The sequence below is a fragment of the Struthio camelus genome, chromosome Z (assembly GCF_040807025.1).
Source record: "Struthio camelus isolate bStrCam1 chromosome Z, bStrCam1.hap1, whole genome shotgun sequence".
Taxonomy (NCBI): domain Eukaryota; kingdom Metazoa; phylum Chordata; class Aves; order Struthioniformes; family Struthionidae; genus Struthio; species Struthio camelus.
Window position 1 is genome coordinate 87,915,954 of NC_090982.1, and position 21,939 is coordinate 87,937,892.

A 21,939-nucleotide genomic window follows, 5' to 3' on the forward strand; every position below is an offset into this window, starting at 1 on the left:
CCCCCCAAACTTAACAGTCACGCTCGGTTTCTCCAGAGAGTGCTGGGGGGGGGAGACAAAGGACACTAGTGAGGACACAGAAAGGGCTGTGCTACAAGTTATAGGGCTCACGCTCTTAAAAACGGCTCTCGTGAAGCTGGTGCTACCTGGGTGAGGCTCACCCTCAGCTGGTAGAATAGGAGCTTGAAGTCAGCTCCTCCATATCCATGTGCACCTTAGCTGCGTCAAGCCCCAGAGTGACACTATGCATGAGTAACATAGCTAAAGTAAGTTAGACAGAAATGGGAACAAACTGAAACTTGGGATGGTTGTCTTATTTAAAGAATAACACTTTAAAAAAGAAAATTCTGCCATCTCTGTGAGGCACTGTTTAGAAGAAAAATCCTCTTAAATTCTGCCATTCTTTGCTTTTTTCCTTTTTCCCCACAGTCCGTAGGAGTACAGTACACAGGTAAATGTGAATGTGCAAATATTGTCACTACAGCAGGACATCTTTGGAGACAAAACTCACTGCATGGGGGGCAAAACATCTCTTGCGTGAGGAATGTTGATCATCAGGTCACTCCTGTGTTAAAGGAGAGAAAACGCTCACCCGCTCTCGCACATGAAGGAGCTGCTTTGGTAAATGATTGTGGCCAGTTTTTGGACGTAACATGCTAAACAGATGATTCCCAACTTGGAGGCAGGGGAGAAAAGCTCTAGCAAACTCACCTGAACACAGTGACCTTGTTAGTGGAGCGCTGCTGGCTTCCCCCAACCAGCAGCAGCCTAACAGTGACCTGTACTTGGGTATGTGTACGCAGGCCTGCTGCCAGCCCCTGCCCAGGGCTGCGTTTGCACTGAGCAGGGGTAAAGCATCAGGACCTGAACCACCTGCAGCACCTAGGCTGAGGCTACACTGTGACTTGTCTCAGGTGTCACCATTTGATAAACTGAGCTAGAAATAAGGAGGTAAATGCCCAAAGTCTGGCATAACTGAAGCTAAGCACATGCACCAAAACAAACCAACCAACCAACCCACCCACCCAAAAAACAAAACAGTTTAAGGGAAAGAAAAACTAAGTGAGGAACTTCATACTTAAGCTGATTGGGGGGGGGGGGGGTAAATTTCTTGTTTGCCACAGCAAGTTTTCAGGAAAGCAAGAGCCCGTTTAAAGCAGAAACTGGTAACTAACTTCCTTGTTGGCTGAGGGCACTGCTGGCAGCATGGTGGTGCTGCTCCTAAACCATGCTGTGCATGTACCTGTATCGCTGAAGTCCATTCTGACACAAACCCCGAGACATCATAGAAGAGTTTAGGATGTAAGAGCCAGATGGAGGTCAGCTCCTCCAACCCTTACTGAAGCTCAGGATCCCAGCCAGCCATTAGTCTTGATTTCCATGACATCAATTAGTTCATTATAAAGATGAGGTAGGGAAGTAGTGACTGATGATGTAACAGGGTATCTAAAAGTTTATTTTAAAATAATCTTGCTTAAGAGAAATCTGAGCAGCAGCTAAAACTGATCCTCTGCTGCAGTCTGTATGATTGGAGCCCGTTCGCAGGCCACTGCTCAGCAGTGAGGCAGGTACATGCTGCAGCCTGCACTGCTGCAGGATGCAACAGCAGCAGCGGAGCAGCAACGTGTCTGCCCCCAGGCATGGCCAGGGACAGCTTTTGCCACTGGGACGGTCGAGGCATTAATGAGCTCACTGCCTCTTCAGCTCTTGCCTTGCTTTCAGCTTTATTCTTCTAAATGCAGCTCTAAAGCACCACTTCTGTACCATGTTTCGTAAAAAAGCAGCAAGTGTTGAAGGTACTTTTGCAGCAGCAAAAAGATGTAGGAGTTAAGTATTGCACCACACCAAAAGAAGGTGGAAGACAAACATCCAGTTCATCTAGCTTTCTTGCTTCCTTATCCTGGTGAGCATCAAGTAAGGTGATGCTCCAAAGTCTCGTCGTGTGCTGCAAAAGAAAGCACAAGAAGGCCAAGATCATTCAAAAATCTTCTCAGGCCAAAGTCAAGCTTAAACCCACCAAAACACGGTCAATCGACTGCCCAACATCGTTTCTTGCAATCCAGGAAACGCTGCACAATTACGGAGTTCTCAGTTGCGTGACTCATTCAGAGAGAGCCAGATTTACCCCCCTTTATTTAAACCCTGTTTTTCCTAGCAACCCAGGAAGACTCTACCCCTACATACTGCACTAATTCAGTGGTTTATAACTATTGCCTTGCATATGGAGGAGCTGGCTTCAAGCTCCTATTCTGCCAACTGAGGGCAGAAACCTGAATCCAGATCTACTATAATCAAGGAACATATACTCCAGAACAGCCTACCAAGTTACTTGGTTTCATAGGGTGAGTATAGCCTCTCCTGACTTGGTGTGGGTGCGTGCACACCTCCCAGTTATTACAATCTGCCTTGTTTCACTTAATTTTAAACTGATGTACAAGCTGCTATAGATGCTTTTGGTTGCTCTGTTGAGCGTGAATCCCATGCTGCATTCCAGATCAAATGGGGCAGGCATAAAGCTCCATCAGTTCATCAGTTACACTGTTAGCTAACGAGTTTGAAGTAGAGCTTGTGTTTTCTCTTTCCTTTATAAAGGAAATAATCAAATTTCATCCTTCAGGGGTTACTTCCAGCAAGGCCAGAATCAATTCTCTCAGAACTCTGCAGTAAAGTTTGGTGAGGCCTGCAGATAGCACACACTCAGCTGACCGCGTGTGTGTTCAGAGACACTTACTCTGTCATGACACCTTTTGAAATTTTAGTCTTGGATTGGCCAGACCAGAATTCCACTTTTTCTTTAAGTTCTTTATTCTGCAATGAAAAAAAATATAAATATAAATATATCCCTTACTGCAGCAGACAAAACAACACTGGATGACAAGGGCCTGCAGCTCATTCCAAAAGGCTTTTATATATATATTTTAAGATGAGTGGAAGATACAGTGCAAAAAAAACCAAACACACAGGTGTTGTCATACTGACAACCTTAGCAACTGAAGGGACTTTAAGCTCCTAAGCACGGGGCAATGAAGGTCAGAAACGCTGAAAGATCTGGTCAAAGGTTTCTTATACTTTCTCCTCCCTCTCCACCATTAACCACATCTCCTGACCAAAGACAGCAGGTTGCTGTTGCTCTGCTTTGGAACAGGGGCAGTCAGGAGCGCAGCCTGACCGAGACAGGCCCTACAAGGGACACTGACACCACTCACCTTAAATTTCAACCATCTCAAAGCTTTGACAGCTTTGACAGGGGCAGCTGAGGTCAGGACAGTTCTGGGCATCCCCAGAGGATAAGGTAACTGGGAAGTGTAAAAATAAGCAGCAGAAACTGCTGAGGATTTCAAACACTTCCAAGGTTAAGCAGCTCCTGAACATCATTTTTAAATCAGTAGTTTGGAAGCAGACAGGCTTTGGGCACCTAACACAGATTCATATCCGAGTCTGGCCAAAGGCACTAAACTAAACTACGTAAGGAAAAGCAGGGTAGTGATACGACTGAACAGCCATCAAGTGCTGTTTGTTATCTGGCCCTTAGCCTCACAGGAGAAATAAGCATAGCTGAGTATCTTACACAGACACAGCATTAGGTTTAGCAACCCTAAAAGCCCTTGGGCAGGAACCTTAGCGCTAACTTGTATTTTGACAAGTCTTGCAAAACACAGCAACGTAGCTCTTGCCACCTCATGTAAATACATGCATCTAAGAATGACAGTTTATGTTGGTATCAACAAGAACTATAATACAAATACAGATTTTCTAGAATTCTGAAGCTTGATTTCATTCAGTCTTAGCAGATGAGTAAAAAGAATAGTCTGAAAACAGTACAGAACATAATGAAGTTGTGATTCAAACTAGTTAAAATGATGCCAACACCAAAAGAAAAAGGGAGTTTAAAAAAAAAATTGTCAGCTTATACACAAAGCTAGTTTCCATGCAAGGCTGAAGTTAGGCAATTACAATTGTTGCTAGTAATAATTAAATAAGAAACAATAGGAGGGAAGCAGGCAAACAAAGACTTGATTCCCCAGAGGCAGAAAGCTGGCCAGGAAGTGATCAGAAAACTGAAAGACATGCACCATAAATTTCACACATGCCTGCTTAATTGGACTGCTCTGCATAGTTAGCTTTGAGCATGTAAGTACCTGAAGGGTCAGTCACAGGTTGCTGTGTTAATACCTCGCTGCTAAAATTCTCATGCCAATTACAGGTTTAAAATCCTGGTTCCTGCAGCCTTTTCACCTCCCATACCCATATCATTGCTTCCTACTTTTTGCTTCTAACCTGATGCTTGTCGCCAAGGCAGAGAATTGGTTGTTAAAATACAAACTAGTATATTTTGATGATGTTCCTTAATTCACAAGTGCTGTGGATTTCGTTAAATAACTGCAGACACCAAGGGTGAGATTTTCATGACACTGAGGACCAGGTGCAGTATGAGATGCAGGTGCTAGACAGCAGCTGCCAAATACCTTCCTTTCAGATGCTGGATCTGCTGCTGTGCCATGCAGCCAGCCTGGCTAGCTGCCCAGCCCCTCCACAGCCAGCTATGAGAGTTGGGGCAGGGGGTGACACCTGAATCCCTAGTCACAGATACTCGAAGACACCTCCATCCTTTCAGGATCCACAGCTAAGCACTCAAGTACCTTTTCAAAAAGGCACACCCAAAAAATAAAATAAAAAGGGTGGAAGAGAGGTGGGAACCACTGATTGCAAGATAGCCTTGTTCTGCCTTCAGGAAGGAGACTCAGGTTCAGCAAATCCTCTTTACTAAAAGATTTGAGCTCATATGTCTCCCTGATGTAAGGCTGACTGCCAGGCCACAGGTTATTGTGCACGATGCTATTTCTACTGCTCCTGATCAGACTGTGCCACTGTTCCGAAAACAAGGGGAAAGATGGCCAGGACTGACCTCTCTTGCCTCGTGATCACAACAATAACCTGGAAAAAAGGTTACATCACTGCATTTTGATCTCCACTTGAAGAAGCATCTGCAGTGGAAATATAGCCCAAGTCTATACTGGATCTTTTCCACTGAAGTCAATGGTGAGTTTATCCTTTTATAAGGAGACTATTAACTACTTAAAGAAAAAAAAAATCCCTTTTCTTTTGCCTAAGTTCAGCAACTTTAGAGTTAGTTCCCCTTATTTGACCCTAGGGAATAATGCAAGGAAAAACAGTGTTATGCCTTAACTGAAGGTCCTAATACGAGCATTACTGAAGAAGTTAGAAACACGATGATTTTAGAGAATGACTTTTGATCTCAAAATTGTACAAGTTCAGTTTAGAATATCTTGTTTCTTTCTCACTTTACCTGAATTTCGAGTGCATTTAGCTTTTCTGTCAGATTTCCTATTTTTTTATCTTGGTTTCTGAGTTCCTTGTTCAGTTCCTCCACCTAGGAGTTGAAATGTCAAGTGTATAATGGATTAAAAGCCTTAGAACATTAAAAACATTTCTGTGACAAATAAAACCACAGTGCTAAGTGTCTCATCACAACAAAAAAAAGGCAGGCATTTCAAGTCTCTAAAGCATAGAGAGACTCCTATAGTCTTTTATCATAGGAAGTTTCAAACAGAATATTTGATTGACCAATTTATAAAACAGTCTCAACACAGTATTGCATTTTCCTTAGGACAACAAGTCTACCTTTTGTTGACATATTCACAGAAACATATGATTATGAAGACTAATTAGTGTGGGGACTTGTCTCAGCTAGTTGGGAGAAGACAAACACGTGTTATGAGTCGCATAGCGCACAGCGTAGGTTAATGCTGTCAGTAAAAGCAGTTCCCATTGTACAGTTAATTTGTGAAGCAGTTTAATTGCTTAAAGTTTTTTGTAGTCTTCCCAGTATCTAAACCTATTTGCAGCGTGCATGAAAATAGCTTTACTCACGTAACATGAAAATAGCTGTAATGCAGGTTCATCTAGCCTAATATCTGGCTCTGTCAGTGACCAGATGCTTCAGGGAATACTATAATGAGCAGGGAGTTCAATGGGACTACTGAAGTAAGGGGGATCTGGGCTCCCAGAGCCACACTATTACACGTAGATTTTACTGACTGCCTCACCAAGTTAGTAATTGGCTATTGCAGCTATCAGAGACAGCGCTCTCTGCGCAGAATATAGCGGGGCCTCCTCATACACCCTCGTGCTTCTCCTCATGCTCGCTGAGGCTCCTGTGACAGCCAACAACGCATCCTACCAGGGGGAGCGGTGACCACAGGGCAGATGACTATTCTCATTCTTTCAAAGCCTAGGAGTATCCCACTACACCTAAAACTGGCAGAATTTCCATTTTCCTAACAAACAGGAATTCCGCTTGGCTCCCCAGCCCTTTCAGCTGGCTTCTAGAAAGTTTCAAACAGTTCTGTCTGAAACTGCAGACACAACCACCGTGATCTCATTTTTAGAGTGATGCCATTTCCATTTTCAATGTAGTGTCAAGACGAATATCAACGCGGGGTGTGCAAAACCAGGCAAACATGATGAGCAAGCTGCTCTTCACCAATCAGAAAGACTTGAGACAAAAGCACAGAACCAAGTCTCTGCTGCTTGTTTTCCCAAACACAGAAAAGCTGTCCTATATAACAACCTCTGCCTGACCTCCTGTATCACACTGCGCAGGTTCTGATGCTGTGCCTGGATCACATGCTGCAAATGGCAAATCTGTTCTTGCAGAGTGGAAATCTCCATCTGAAGAGCCACACACCTAGTGTTGAAAAAGCAAAGCACATTTAAGGTTCTTCCCCAAGAGCTGACTGAATGGCCCAGTGTGCTTCCCTACATCTGTACTCAAGAGCTTGTTGCTAGCAAAGATGTTCCGAATGCTACTGAAGATACCTGGCTGCAATTCACATACAGATACGCATAAAAAGACTTCTTTAGAACAAACAAACTGTAGTCTGAGACAGACTTTACCTGGTACAACCACCCTCTACCCTTACTAGCTGTTGATAAGAAAATTCATAAATAACTTCATAAACTGAATTCACAAATGAGAGAATCCATAAACAGCAAAGCATTGTCTGATATAAGAGAAAGAAGATACGTAGTTGTTATGCATGAGATAAGAAGAAAAAGATAAAGAACAGCATTGTTTTATCTCCACTGAGAGCAAACAAACATGCTTTTGAGTAATACACCTCAGCCATAAAGGGAGTCCTGTCTTTCAAGACAAGAGCTACTTAAAGTCACTCCGAAACACTATGGAATAACAGTCCCTAAGAACCATATCCCTGTTGAAAAGGAACAACATATTCTGCAGCAGACACCTCTCAAACTGAGGACACAACGAACAAAAATGAGTGTTAGGCTAAGTATTTGTTAAATGAGCACAGCATGTCTGCTTTAAATAAAATCGCACTTTCCCCAGAAGAACGCAGCTTCAAGTGAGACAGTGTCGACATATGTTGCTTTGTGCATAAAAGATGACAGAATCAATGGTGCAATTTCACTGTTTAGAAGGATTCCAACAAGAAAAAGAAAGGCAGCCATTCAAGAAGTCTTTCAGCTTCTCGTCTTCTGTCAGTCAGTGAAGGCAGAGATATAGAGTATACAAATAAGAAAGTATGAAAATCCTTCCAGGTTGTCAATGCAAGGGAAAAATGCTGCATGATTCACAAACCGCTGCACAGCCCTTCCACTCATCATCAGTTCATTTTTTATTACAGACATGAGGTTCTATTATTAGGACACACATCCCAGCAGAAAGCAGCTTTCTGTTATGCAAGATAAATGATGCTCCTTGTCTAACCTAAAAGCTCTTCAGGACAGGATCAACTTTACAAACGAGCATAGTGGCTCAATGAGATGAGATGAAGCAGCCTCAAAGGGTCCATGACGGTAACAGAATGCAGATCTGCTGGTTCCTGACTACTTCCTTACTCAGTGAAAGGACGATGACAAAAAGCAGCACAACTTCAAGGAAGAATCAGAGAAGGGAAGCAGCCAGTACATGCAAGACAGAAAAGGTACTAGGTCGTAGAAGTTGAGAAGCATCAATATCTCAAATATATAATACAAGAGATCTGTTTGTTTGATTTTTTGTTTTGTTTTTTAAAATCACCGTAATTCAGGTTTTGAACCAATTGCTTTCAATATGAATAATTTTACTACCAAAAGGAACTTGGGCAAGTTATTGCCTGGTACCCTATATAAAATAATCCCCCTTAAAAAGGAAAAGCTATCATATGCATTTAATCACCGCTTGCTGTCTTCTTTCTTTGACATCTGTAGAAGCTTCTGTTCAAGTGACAGTTTCCTTTCCATCAGAGTTTTCTTTTCCTAAGGGAACAATTGAAGTTACATAAAAACTATATTACGCTTCCTATCATTTGTTTAGCAAGAATAATTTGGCTAAAAATTTGATGGTTTTAGTCACTGTCAATAGACAGAATTCAGCAATAATCATCTACAAACGGACCTACATCAACATCAGCTTTAGATACAAAACAGTTTGACCGCTCTCAATTGATTTTGAAAGGGGCAACAATGTACTGATTTGTCATGAGAAAACTGTTTAAAAAAGAGGTCTCTCCTATTATTTAATTAGCATAAAACTTAGAATGTGAATAAACTGTGAATGATTATGCTCAGCTGCCAGTAGATACTGTATTACTACTGTTATGTCCAATGCTATTTACGGGATGTGGCGTTACTAGAAGAACGCAAATTCTTCAAAAGTACCTTTTTATAACATTTGACTTCCAGAAACCCATCAGTGCAGTGACTCATCCTATCAGCTTTATTCTGGCTGAGCAGTGCCTTGGTCTGCATTCAATCCCATTGAAATCAAGAGGTCTCACACACACACACAGAAGAAAAATTCTGTGCAGCTTGAACAGGGTGGCAAAAATGTGTCTTCCAGCATTTTAGGAAGTTGAGGCATATTCACTACCCCCAAAATGCGAATTACACGTTCTAAAAGTCTGGGCAAATTTGTGTCTTTTGATTGATTGCATTTGAGGATATATTTTTATTTTGACAGCCCATCAAAATTCCTGGACACAGACAGGTGTTACAAGGAAAGTACATTTTTGCTGTTAGAAGAAAGAGAAGACACTTCCAAGTCTGAAATCATGGCTTTTTCCAACTGTATAAACTGATCAATGACACCACAAACTATTCACTTCCTTCCTTTTCTTAGGCCCTCCCTTCACAGCTACAATATTATTCCTTCTAAATTGTAAGCAGATTACTTGAGGATTAGATATAACAGTCAAAAAGCTATCCTATAATCCACATTTTCAGGCTACAAAAGTGTAACCCCATCCCAAGAAAAAAGAATTCTGACATTCAAGGCACCATATACATCCTTAGATATCCGAGTTAAGAATCAGATAAGATTTTATTCTTTGACACGTTACCTATGAAGCCAGTATCTACCTTTGGTGCACTTACTGCACAAAACCATTTTGTTCTTCACATGCTGCATTCCTCATCAATCAGGTCCACTACCCAAGTTATTACGCTGTTGCCAGAGATAGCATAAACCCAGATGCTATACCATATCTGCTGCTATTAGCTTAGGCAAAGATAGAAGAAATCACCGAAATCTTTTCCATATAGGGAAAAATCTGAAGGAAACTGGTGATGCAACTCTTAGCATTAGAAAGATCACTTGCACATGATGGGTGGCAGAAATACACTAGAAGGGAAAAAAGCAAGGGCTTGGCTGAGCAGTGAGGAAAGGACTGAAAAGAAAGATGAAAACGTGTGCATCACTGAAATTATATCTCCCAGTGCCAGCTGCAAGGTGCCAACTGTACAAAGGCAGGCATCAGGAAAGCAGGCAGAAGGTACAGGAGCGTGAGCCGAGCACATTTCCCTGCGGGCAGAAACTCTGGCGCTTGCCACGAGAACGAAACCAGCAGGCAGAAACAGCAGGGCTCAGGGGGAACCAACCCTGCCACATCTCTGCTAAGCGCTGGAGGACCCGCAGCGAGGACTGGGACACGCACGTCGTCTCCTCGCTCACAGTACTGCGGGAGCCGCAGCAGAGTCAGCAGCCCCTCACCTAGTCAGTTCAAGGTGAGCCATTCGCCTTTGCTTGGGGAAGGAGAAGGGGAGCTGGCATTGCTCAAAACGAGTGGAAACAAACTCTCCTCGGACCCCCACGCGGGGAGAAGATGATCTGCAAGAAAAGCTGGGGCTGGTCTTTTACTCATAGTCCATTAGTGAGTCATTTACACAGGAGGCAAAAAAAAAAAATCCCAGAGTGAAATTTTCTCTCTACCTAGGGGGGCTCCAGTTCAAAGTCCCTTTTCTCAGAGTGCTCCAAGCCCACCTGCAGGGCATTTCTGGAACGGCTGGGATCAGGGCTGTAATATTTTAAATTTTTACTGGAAGACAAAAGCAAAATATATGCATCCCTGCTTGTCTTCTCCTCGTATTGGTGACTTAGTTACAGCATACTGCAAACTGGAAGTTCAAGTAACATACGTTTGGGAAGAAGCATCCTACTTCACATTTAACAGCTTTAATCTAAGTTACTTGCAGGTATTGTATTCACTGACTCTGTATTTAAATTTTACCTGTCCTAGGATGACTGTAGTTTTAAAACAGTATTTGCAGTACAGTAATTCCCACTGCTACTCAGTGCATACATCAGGAAAATTATGCATAATACCATCTGTGCTTCCAAATCAACAAAAGACAAAGTAAATGCACCTGTAAAGGAGAGGAATTTTTTTGCAACACGGTAGAAGTTCTTGTAGTTTCAATTCTAACACCTAACATACCCCAAATACTGAGAGTAATTAACTCTTCTTTTCAACAGACTAAGCACCGTCTTCCACCCTGTTGCTCTGTCCTGGCACAGGAGCTAACCAAACAATAATAAGAGAAGACATGTAATTCCAGAGAGCCTGTCTTTTACTCAGGCGAACAATTCCAGTTCAGTAGAGCAGAAGTATGCAAACGCTGACAGTCCTAGGGCTAACAATCTACAGCAAAAGGGGAGGTCTCTTGGCAAAAGTTGACTCCTGCTCACAAGGACTCCTGAACACAAAGGACGGCATAAACATACCTCTTCCATCCTTTGCACTCTTTTCTCCATTTCTGTAATCTGAGTGCATTTTTCTGTGATTCCTTCAGCTAGGTGATTGGCTTTTTCTGTATTCTGCTGGAGCTTTCGTTCTTGTTCGAGATTGTGGGCCTATGATTAGGAAGGGTATTAAAAACATACATGCATATGTGTTAGGACCTGGGAAGGCAGTAGACCGATGGAGGCAAGGCTCACTGACCCAAAGTTCAGCCAGCAGCTATTTATTCCCAATAGGCACACATACCCACAACACACACACATATATATATATATATATATATACACACACACACACACACAAGCTAGCCACATAGAGCAACACAGACAGAAAACACAACACTCAAAAGCACAAACAGCACCAATGACCTCCTCATCCTGTTCCCCTCTCTGGCTGATCACAATGAAAGCCTCTTAGTGAAAGATCTATACATACATACAGACCATACATACATGATAGAGATCCCTCCAGCAGCTAGTCTTAGACACTCAGCCTATCCAGTAACTGGTCCCCAGGTCTCCACAGTCACTGGCAGCTAGACATATGAGTCCCCGAGGCCTGTAGCCCCACTCCAGCTGCTAGTGCTCAGACCTACACACATAAAACACTGAGGATTCCCCCAGTAACCGGCCTATTGAATAGTATTGCCGTCCCCACACGGAGGGGAGATTAGTACCTGTATTTGCTTCTTATCATTCTCATGCCTTTTTTTAAGTTCTTCTGACCGAGTACGGTAATTTTCATAAAGTGTCTGGGAGGCAGATCTGAGAGCCTGCACACCTGCTTCTCTTGTAGCTTCCAGCTAGAAAGAGTAATCGTACAAAAAATATATATTGTGCTTTAAAAAAAAAAGTGATGTTATAATTGGATGCCAACAAATAATCCCTCTACACAAGATCAAATTTCAGTACTTACCCTTGCTAAAAACAACAACAACAAAGCCCTAAATACCTGTGAACAACGCTATGAATGTGAACAGGCATCTGACAGGCATTTTAGTTTCCAAATAAAGGCAGATTTATAGGGTATGGAACCATCCCTTATGACAAAAGCTTATGATTTAGAAGAAGAGATGTACTTCCAACTACTTGTAAATACATCTGCTGTCAACTATCAACAGAGCTGGCTATGTCATCTCACTATCCAAAAATCAAATACGTCCCTAGGAGCAGGTTTAAATACGAATTTCGCCATCTATGAGAATGAAATAGTTTGTACTAGCTGGTCTGCTCCTTCTCTAGAGGGAAAGAGCCTGGCAAAGGAGTACCAAATAGGTGCTTTTCTGCAGCAACTAAAATATAATTCTAGTGCAGAGAGAACTAAACGCCCTTTGGGTTGCAAGGCAGATATGTTCGCTTGAAGCCTTTAAAAAAAGAAAAAAAACTGGAACACACCTTGATCTTTAGTACTTGATTTTCCTTGTTCACCAGCAAGAGTTGGTGTTCCGTTTCTTCCATCTTCACCACAATAGGACTGTAGTTGGAGCTAGACATACTGTTCTTTGATTCCAGTTTGTTGCCCGAGATTTGAGGAAGCTGCTAAAGGAAACACACATCGAAATTATTTTAAAGATACCGAAAAATAGCTTTAACAACCAGCATTCATGACCGTGACCCTAAAAAAATCTCGTTTCTTATTAACAGTCCTCTTCCTTCTGTAGGGACCACTGGACAGACAACTCCACAGCTAGCTCTTCACAAAGTAAAGGCTATTTATAGAGTAGCAGTCACAATATTTTCTCCACCCTCAATAAATTAAGAGCAACTACAATGCTCTGTTTGTTCAGCTCTCCAGGGTTTTACGTTTGAAAGCATTAATGTATCAATCCTGATAAATAACTACATTCCATTCTCTACAGTGTTATTTCACAAGACTAATTAGCTTTTAGAATAGTGCACCACATGTTGTATTACAGGTGAGGCTGCAGATACGCACATTATCGTTATCCAATACTTCCCATTAAAAGAACCTTTCAGTTATTTATTACTCCAGCATATTTAACTGCTTTGGCAAAACATTCCCAAACCCGTTTTCTGCCGAAGGACTGCCTCTTTGAAAGAACAGTTTGATGTTTAAACCCTTTATCAGAGGCACTTTTTTTGCCAAACAAAGGTTATACAAAGTACAAGTAGCTTAAAAAAAAAAAAAATCTCCCAGCTTTAGTGACCAGACCTTCCAGGATCTCATGCCCCTAGGGAAGAGCTCTAGTACTTCACAAACTGGGCACGCACCAACCCTGCAGAGCAACCAAATGCATTCCTCAGAGCAGGCCAGAGGGATCTGAGGCGCTGAGAGAAGACTGTGGCAACCAGAAGTCAGTGGGAAAAAGAAAACCCTACCCTGTATGGTAGGACAAGAGCAGGCAAGATGGAGGTAGGAACCTGGGTCTCCAGCAGAAATGGAGTCTGGAAACTATTTGGGAGTAATGCAAAGGAACTGCGAGATGAACATGGATTTAAGTAGAAGCTAACAGTGGCCAGCACATCAGTGAGGGAGCAGGGGTTCCCCCAAAGGCAAAAAGCTGGAATCAGCAAGGAAAATAATTAAAGTGCCATAGAAACCTTTGCGTGATACATGACTTAATACAAGATCAAGCACTTTTTTTTATCCTGATGAACTGCTCTGGGATGAAGTTGGCTCTTGCAGTGAAGGAAGCTCCCACATCCAGAACTCCATTTCCTCGGTTCTTGGCTAGAAGGTGTAGAATTAATGAAGCAGGGGACTGCCAGAAGAGAAGAGCTGGTCTCATGCTGAACACAACCAAAATGAATACTTTGGGGAAAACATGGGGATAGAATCAGTGTCTGACAGTAGGCACATTGCTTAAACCACTTTTTCCACAGGTGTTCACTAATGTGTGCTCAATGCTTTCCACATGCCTGTTTTGAGACCTTGTATGTGCAAGAAACATGAACTTCCATTAATCAGATTTATGCCAGAATGCACTGGCATTTATATGGCCTTTCTTACTTTACATCAAGGTCATTTGTTAAAAATAAATTACTAAAAACAAAGATCAGTCTCCCTGTTTTAAGGGATTTAGCCATAAAACCACTTTCTTTTCACGGTAGAGGCTTTTCTCCAACCTCATTCCTCCACTGAATAGAAAAAGTAGTAAGATTTTTAAAAAAAAGAACTTTTGGGGATTATTTCTTGAGTAGCAGTTTTTCAGCCCACTGTTCTTTCTTGTTAGTCATACTACAGTGCTCTTCTGAGTTCAGCTGGGAAGCAGAAAAACTGCCTTTGCATATTATCATCGCTGTGCTCTATTGCTTAGAGCAAAGAAATAAGATAACAGAACCTACTAAGCTGAAGCTCCTCAAGATCTCTTATGAAGAGAGATGCATGTTCTACCTATTCAGTTGCAGTGTCAGCATCAACCAGCATATCAGCTCATTGAGGCTTTATGAATTAGTGTCATCACCACAGAATATATACTTTTCTCAGCATTTGCTTCATGTAGAAGATTTTGGGTTATGAGATGCTTGAGAATTCATAGTAAAATTTCCAGATTCAAAGATACAGTATTCATTCTTCAATCTCACATACATAATTACAAAGAGGACAAAGACATTTTATTTCTTAAACTTTTAATTTAAAAATCAAAAGTTTGAGGTCCTCACTTCTGGACCGAATAGCCCATAATGGAGTAAGGTATTTCTTGGGTTGTTATTACGCAAGAGTTCATTAAAGGCATTCAGTAAACTATGTTCTTCCTACGTTTCCTCTGGCATTCAAGAAAGTAAAAAAAAAAAAAAAAAAAAACCCACACACACTCGATTTCCACATTCCTCAGAACTGCTGTAGCTCTTGGCTTTGCTGACTCACGCCTCTAGGGCTTGCCTTTCCCACATGCCACTGAGCCTGCCGAGGTACTGGTCCTCCAGGTACCTCACATCAATGTTTCTGCTTCAGATAAGGCTGCTCACTGACTGCTCCAGGGTGTTTCTAATCTCTTCCAGGGACCAAGCCCAGCCATTCTACTCAGCTCAGAATTGATGTTATCTATCAAACGGCTTCAAATAAAAACTTGCAAGTATATTTAATATATACTGCCAGTGTGCTGTTCAACTTGTCTAGCAGCTTGAACAGCAATTTTAGATATATTTTCTTATGAATCTTATCTCACGTTATTCTATTCCTGTCATTTTTAAAGCTTAATGCATCTGTCCTGCACTTTCTAACTGCTTAGTTATTTTTCATATGTAAAGGAGGCAAAGAAGCTCCAACCACACGTATGTTCATGCTGTATAGCTTTACGTGTTGTATATTCATCCATTTCCATCTTCCTATCTTCTTCCATAGGATACCAGATTTCTGTTAGACCTCTGATGGACCCAGTTCAGACAATCTGATCATTATCCTATTATCAATCTGCTCATCAGTCACATTATTAGACGCCTTGTTGCTTCAGCTCCAGAAGTTAAGACTTCACGTTTCTGGACGTGCATATCACCATCACAGCTCACAGACGTTACCTTAGTGCTGTTCTGCTAGAGCACGTTCAGACTGTACTCTGCTTCTGTGTGCTCTTCTCTCCCTATCTCCAAGCAAACAGTCCCCAGTTCTACCCTCTGCAGACTTGTGAGTTTGGGTGGGGACAGGCACTGAAGTGTCTCTTGCAACAATCCTAAACGAGGGGTGGAAAAACCTCACTGGTTTCAAATAGGTTTAACTCAACCCAAGACAATGCATGCTATAATTAAGTCATTAACGTAGAGTAAACAGTGTTTCTAGATTAAATGTGTAATCAAAGGTTTTTCAAGATAAACAATCGAGTATTGCCATAAGGGTCAGAATTTTCTTTTTCAATAGTTATTACTATTGCTTATCATATTTTCTACAAAAGCAAAGAAGGGAACAGAACAACAACAACAACTACTTCAAAAATACCTTTTTCACATATTCAGCTTCTTCGGTGATCTGGGCACAAGAGGATCCATAGAGGAGGTAATTTCCCTCGGAGCCTCGGTCCTCTCTCGTTATATGTTCAGTCAGCAGCAGGGTAGTTGTCACTATACGTGCGTTTCTCTGTTCTATACAAATGAGAGAAGAGCAAAGTTTGTTTTATTATGCAAGTATAGGGAATAATTCCATTATTCTATTTCACTTAATACCATTTCAGCTTCAAGGACATGCTGGAGCCAGGCAGGTATTTCAAGTTAAAAGGACGAATGAAAAAAAAAAAAAAGCAAACATTAAGAATCACTTTCTTAAAAAATACAAACATTTAGTTTTTTTTTTTTTTAATAGATGGGAAAAGCGATGCATTCATACATTTCCGCTGAAGAATTCAATGGCTTTTTACTAGCCAACTACATCACAATCCCATTATTATTTCAAACATCATAAGGCCAGAGCTGTGAGCAAGTACATGAATACTCCACATGTGCACGTAATTTAACTAAGAATAAAACAAGACTTTTGCCACCTATCTTAGAAGTTTATAAATCAATTACGCTCTCCACAGTAATTCCACTGCCTTCATTGCATTTATTACTCAGACCCAAACCTGGACTAAAGAAAAGGATCTGGCCTACTTGCTTCACACTACAGTTTAATTTCGGCAGTGGTTCATTCAGAAGCAATTGTCCCATTTGTCCTTTCATAGAGCACTATTTATTTTTTTTCTTTAGAAGAGTTCCTGTATGTAGGGCCATCTTCACAGTACAACCTTACTAACAGGTGTACCGAGTCCCCAATGACTATACCAGAGTAAGAGCACAGAACTAATTTTAATCACATTCAGTAGGATTACCTGCATTGCTCATTACGTATAAACAGGACAAGGCTTGAATGATACCATAATTCTAATGAAAAACACACCTGGGGGGAAGAGATGGCAGACAAAAGATAAAGCTTTTTCTTTCTCTATCGTGCACTGAATATAAGGTCCCAATCACCTTCAGCTACATTTGTGTTGTACAATGGTGACATCCAGTGTCAGCTGGATTACTCTAAAGTGACTGTGTGTATCTCACAAGATACATGTTTCCAGTCCTATTCCAGGTGTAGTCAGTAAGCTTACAAGTGCACATTGGACAAGATGATTTTTAACAAGTACATCTGAAGGATCTGAAACTAATGAAAAATAGCACAGAGGAATAAAACAACCACTTGCACAGCATGGAGACAGTAGATGGGCTCACAACAGAAGAAATAAAAAGCGCTTGGATTTTAAAAAGCCTACAGATAATTGACAATGATATTTCATTTTAAAATGTATTTATTTAAAAACACTGAAGTTCAAAGACTTAGGGTTCCTGTAGTTTAACTCCGTAATAACAGTCCTCCTTGCACTGTACTGATACCGTAGGCCAAATCCTCTTGCTTTGTTTCAGTCATCCCGGCATAAAGTATTGCAGCACTAACAGGAAGCTCGCTCAGTCTAGCATGTTTCTTAATTAAATCATTTTCTAATTAAATATTTCAAGTTGCCTAGCTATATTTTTTGCTGTAATAGAGGAAGCCTCTCATTGCCACAAAGAGCTGCATGGTCCTGGTTTGTATAACTGCCCAGGTGAATCAGCAGCAGCTCATCCAGACCAGAGGCATTTTCAATTTCTTATGTTAACCATATACCCCAGGCAGACAACAGAAGGCTAAATTACAAATTAACTATAAATAATTATAAAGAAATTCACCACATGAGATTTAAGTGCCCCTGGGCTGTTACTTAGAACTCTAATTCTTAGGAGATTTACAAATTAAGAGAGCAATAAAGTAAAAGCTCTCACTACTCCCTTTTCAGTCTTCTCTGTTCATCTAAAAGTCAGGAGCACAAGAAGGTACCATAATCCTGGTACCTGGTCTGTTGTGGACATACGGGAGAGAGGAGGAAAGTGGCAGCCTCTTCCCTCACAGGGTCCTTGTACCAGCCCCTTGTCTGATACACCAAGGAAGTCCAAGATGTCCATGACAGCAGAGTCCTTGTGACCTCCCACAGCTTTAAGAGGCCCAGTACCAGATGGAAGCAGCAATAAACTAGTAACTTTGTAGGTTATAAAAAAAAAAAAAAAAAAAAAAAAAAAACAGGTCTGAAATTCCAGGCTGACCCTAGCAGGCCAGCAGCATGGACTGGAGCTACTGAAGCAAGCATTCAGCGAGTGTGCTGCAAAGTCTTTGCAATGACAGTTTGTAAGCAAAACAGGAACCCTGTGTAAAGCACTCTCCTGTAATCTAGCTTCCAGGTGGTTAAGGTATGACAAGAAGCTAAAAGGTCAACATCTAACTGTAATAAAAACAGCCATGACTAAAAGGTAGTGAAACAGAACTAACTTTCTGATCATAACTTCTGCTTGAAGAGCAAAGCTGGCTATCCAGACACAACCTTGAAGGCTTTGACCACAAGCGAGAAAAAGTATACGTTTTTTTTTTTCTTGCATACAAAAATACACTCCAGACATTGCCCCTCATTTGTCGGCACAGTGGCTTATGCAGACAGGAAGATAAAATGGAAATTCTACATGCTTACAGTCATGGCATAGAAGAGTTTTTTCATAGATACAGAAGACCTTTCCCACCAAAGATACAAATAATTTAACAAAATTCTTTTTTTTTTTTTTTTTTTTCCTTTAGGTACTTGGTTTTCCTCCTCGCCCCTTCCCTTGCTGCCTAGTAGCGAATTTAAGCAGTTAAATCCCTAAAACAAAGGCAATTCAGCAACAATTATCCCTTCAGCCTGGGATAACTCAGACTGAAATCTCTACCTGTCCCCAGGGAAAAAGTCCAGGAATGGAATTGTTTTTATGGCTCTGAAGAAGTTGAGCCAAGAGAAGAGAGCAATAACAGGCAATAAACTCCAACTTGAGGTAAAGCCATTCAGCTGGGAACCAAGAGTCCTTGGTATAGTCCTCGTTCTAGAGCGAGGGAGCAACCGAGCAAGAGCTTGCAGAACTGCAAGGTTGGACCTAAATATTCATTTTGGCACTTCTGTCCTTGCGGCGGGGGGGGGGGGGGGGGGGGAGGTTTGAGGGGGTGTTGTCAGCACAACAGTCACACTAAAGCCAGAACACCGCCAGGTAACGCGAGAATTCAACACCACCCACCGTCTTTACTTCACAAGCCAGCTTTTAAAGAGATATTCGATAGGTTTCTTTAACGCATCTTTAGAGACAGAGTAGAATTACTTTGACTTCCTGCAGCACACAAATACTTTCTCTACCTTAGAAGCAAGGCTAAAAAGAAGTGCCAAATTCATCTACTATTCACAGACTTCCTTTGTTAGGAGGCACACTTTAAGGGGCTTAATGATCCCAGAAACACCCCTCTGCCACCCTACACAAGCACTCAGCTTTCTGTGACCTGTCAAGCAAGCTAGATTTTCTTCAGCAGACCCGAGGTTGTCAATGTTAGTGTGACAAACACAGGAATGTTATATTTTTATGAATATAAAAGCATATCTCTGTGCTTTTGCTTGCAACGGGGTTGCTTGCTTTATTATAAAGTTCACATAAAAGAGAATCAGAGGTACACCAAGCCGGAAAGCACCACCCTTGCTTACGTAAGGAACATCCCACTCTGCATTCACAATAACGTTATTTTGAGCAAGGTTCAATACATAACAACGTTTATATTATTAAATTGTTACTTGGAAAGAGGTGCAACTCCTAGGCCACAGCCTTAGCGATATCGTTTGTCAAGGCCAAAGAGAGAAGCAGATCAAAGGTGACGAGCACAGCTCGGCTCCCCTGAGAGAAACGGCTTGCAGATGCCGCACGGAGCTGGACCTCTTGCTGAGAAAGTCGGGAAGCAGCAAGGCTTCCACCGCTTCCAGGCTGTCACTTAAGGGCAATGCTCAAGAGAGTTAAAAGGGCTCAAAGGCTGTTCATCTGTAATCACGACAACTGCATATTTACTATAAGCATCTTTCCATGACAGATGTCCCCCCCCCCCAAAAAAAAAAAAAAAAATCACACTTTGGAAAAAATAGACTTCCATTCAAGCCCTACTCCAAAATAAGATCCCATGAAAACTCTGCTATAGAATTTAATTTTTCCTTCTGTCTACAGGATTCTCTTTCAAAGATCCCATTTGTGCGTCCATTATTCATGCATTATTCACTCAGCTATACCATACCCAGAGAGGTTTTCAATGCATACGTACTCGCACACATATACACAAAACCTAATAAAGCAGTCAAATATGCCATTGAAAGTGAAAGAGACAAAAACCCTGTTTTATTCAACAGCAGTTTGATTTCATAGTTCCCTTCAACTTTTAAAAACAGATTATCTGCAAAAGCAGTTCCTCCCCTTTGTGAAGGCTGGATAACAGGACCAGCTAGGTTACCCAGGGCGTCATTCTGATTGACGCTAACCCATTTAACCGAAATTACTTGGACATCCGGAGAAAATAATCCCACGTTAGTCTCCAGTCGAGCACTGTAACTCGGGCATCAGGTTACTCCATTTTCTTCCTGTCTGCTGCACCTGATCACTACCGGGACAGTCAGGTAAACACAGGCTGCGCTTGCTCCACGGCTGAGCAGGACTTGGTACGACGCTCGCCCGCCTTTCAATCAGTCTGTTGCTCGCACGCTTCCACACGAGAGCCGTCGTTTTGCTACCAGCGCTCTCACAAGACACACGCACAAGGTGATCATCTGCCCTCAGCCAAACGTACCCCCCCACCCCCGCTTTGTTTTTAAATATACATTCTCCTCCTGCCAGACAGTCGCGGCACAGGGAGAAGAGCAGATAAGCAGCGACGAAGAGCCGCAGCGCAGACTTAAAAGAGCGAGAAGTCAACGGGGGCAGCTCACAGGCAAACACGGCTGGGCCGGCCTGCCTCAGACACGGCCACGCCGTCGGCGGCTGCCGAGGCTTCACACAGACTCACTGAGCGCGTCCAGCATCGCCCACAGGAAAGGGGGGAAAAACGGAGGCGCTGAGAGGTCGCTCCAGGGGACTCGGAGCTGTCGGGGTGTTTTTTTTTCCCCCGAGGCTCGGTCTGGGTGGACGGGCCGAAAAGCCGCCTGCCGTCACCCGCAGCAAGAGGGACGCAGCGGCGACACGCTCCCCAAAGCGAACCGGCCCCCTGAAACCCACCTGCAACAGCTTGTGTGAGACGAACAGAGCCCCTACGACCAGCCAGTTGAGAAAAAGGAAAAACAAAACAAAAAAAATCTACAGATTGCAAAGTCTATAGACCCGAGCAGCCGGTTTGCCACCGCGTCTCCCGGGCGATTAGACAGGACACTCACCTCCGGCTGGGGAGGACATGCTGGGCGGTCGGGACGCCGAGCGAGGGCCCCCCCGGGCGGCTCGCTGAACGCAAGAGCCCTTACCGTGAGATAAGGGGCCACAACATGGGGGCGGCCCTGGCTGAGGAGAGCAGCCCCGGATTGGGGGGGGAGGGAAGGAGGGGGAGAGGAAGCCTCAGCACGGCGGGGGACACCGACCTCGCCTCGGGGGGGGGGGGGGCCGGGCAGGGAGACAGGGACCCGCGGGGGAACCGGCTGCGGCCGAGCCCAGCGCCGGACCCGCCCCGCCGCGGCGCCTTCCCGCCTCCCCTTTCCCGCCTCCCCGCGCTGAGGCGACTGGCGGCGCCCGCCCCGACCTCCCCTCCGGGCGGTCGCGCTCCCCCAGAGACCAGGGGAAAATTAACTAAACTAATTTAATTAAGAGGCCTCACTGCGAATTAACAGCACCTGCACGGGGTGGAGGTGTTTCTCCAGGCAGAAACGGCTGCGATGCCTCCCCAGCTGTTGGTGTGAGCCTAACAGGCTTCCGCTGGCGCGCGAGAGGACTTTCGTGTTAATTATTACTAGAAATGGAATAAAAAGGTTGCGGCGCTACCAGCCTCGAGGGCGAAGTTGGGCTGGGCTTTGCAGCCTGGCTGAGAGGCTACACGCAGCGAGGCCGGTGGCAGTGTTTCACGTTTTCAGCCCTAGCCT

The 21,939-nt window shown here is 43.0% G+C and overlaps 1 protein-coding gene across 4 annotated transcripts; it reads right to left on the reverse strand.

Annotated features, from left to right (window-relative positions):
- Positions 1–302: 302 nt before the first annotated feature.
- On the reverse strand, positions 303–21,560 carry LOC104138477 (coiled-coil domain-containing protein 68). Of its 4 annotated transcripts, none has more exons than XM_009666090.2 (10): positions 21,247–21,560; positions 15,936–16,078; positions 12,437–12,577; positions 11,719–11,844; positions 11,027–11,155; positions 8,204–8,283; positions 6,604–6,709; positions 5,309–5,392; positions 2,732–2,808; positions 303–1,945 (listed from the first exon to the last, which is right to left on the reverse strand). In XM_009666090.2, the coding sequence occupies exons 1-10, from the start codon at positions 21,263–21,265 to the stop codon at positions 1,879–1,881; spliced, it is 972 nt and encodes a 323-aa protein (XP_009664385.2). In that variant the 5' UTR covers positions 21,266–21,560; the 3' UTR covers positions 303–1,878. The 4 variants fall into 4 exon arrangements, with proteins under 4 accessions (XP_009664385.2, XP_009664384.2, XP_068784361.1 ...); XM_009666089.2 differs by having other exon boundaries at positions 12,437–12,580; XM_068928260.1 differs by lacking the exons at positions 6,604–6,709; positions 8,204–8,283.
- Positions 21,561–21,939: the final 379 nt, after the last annotated feature.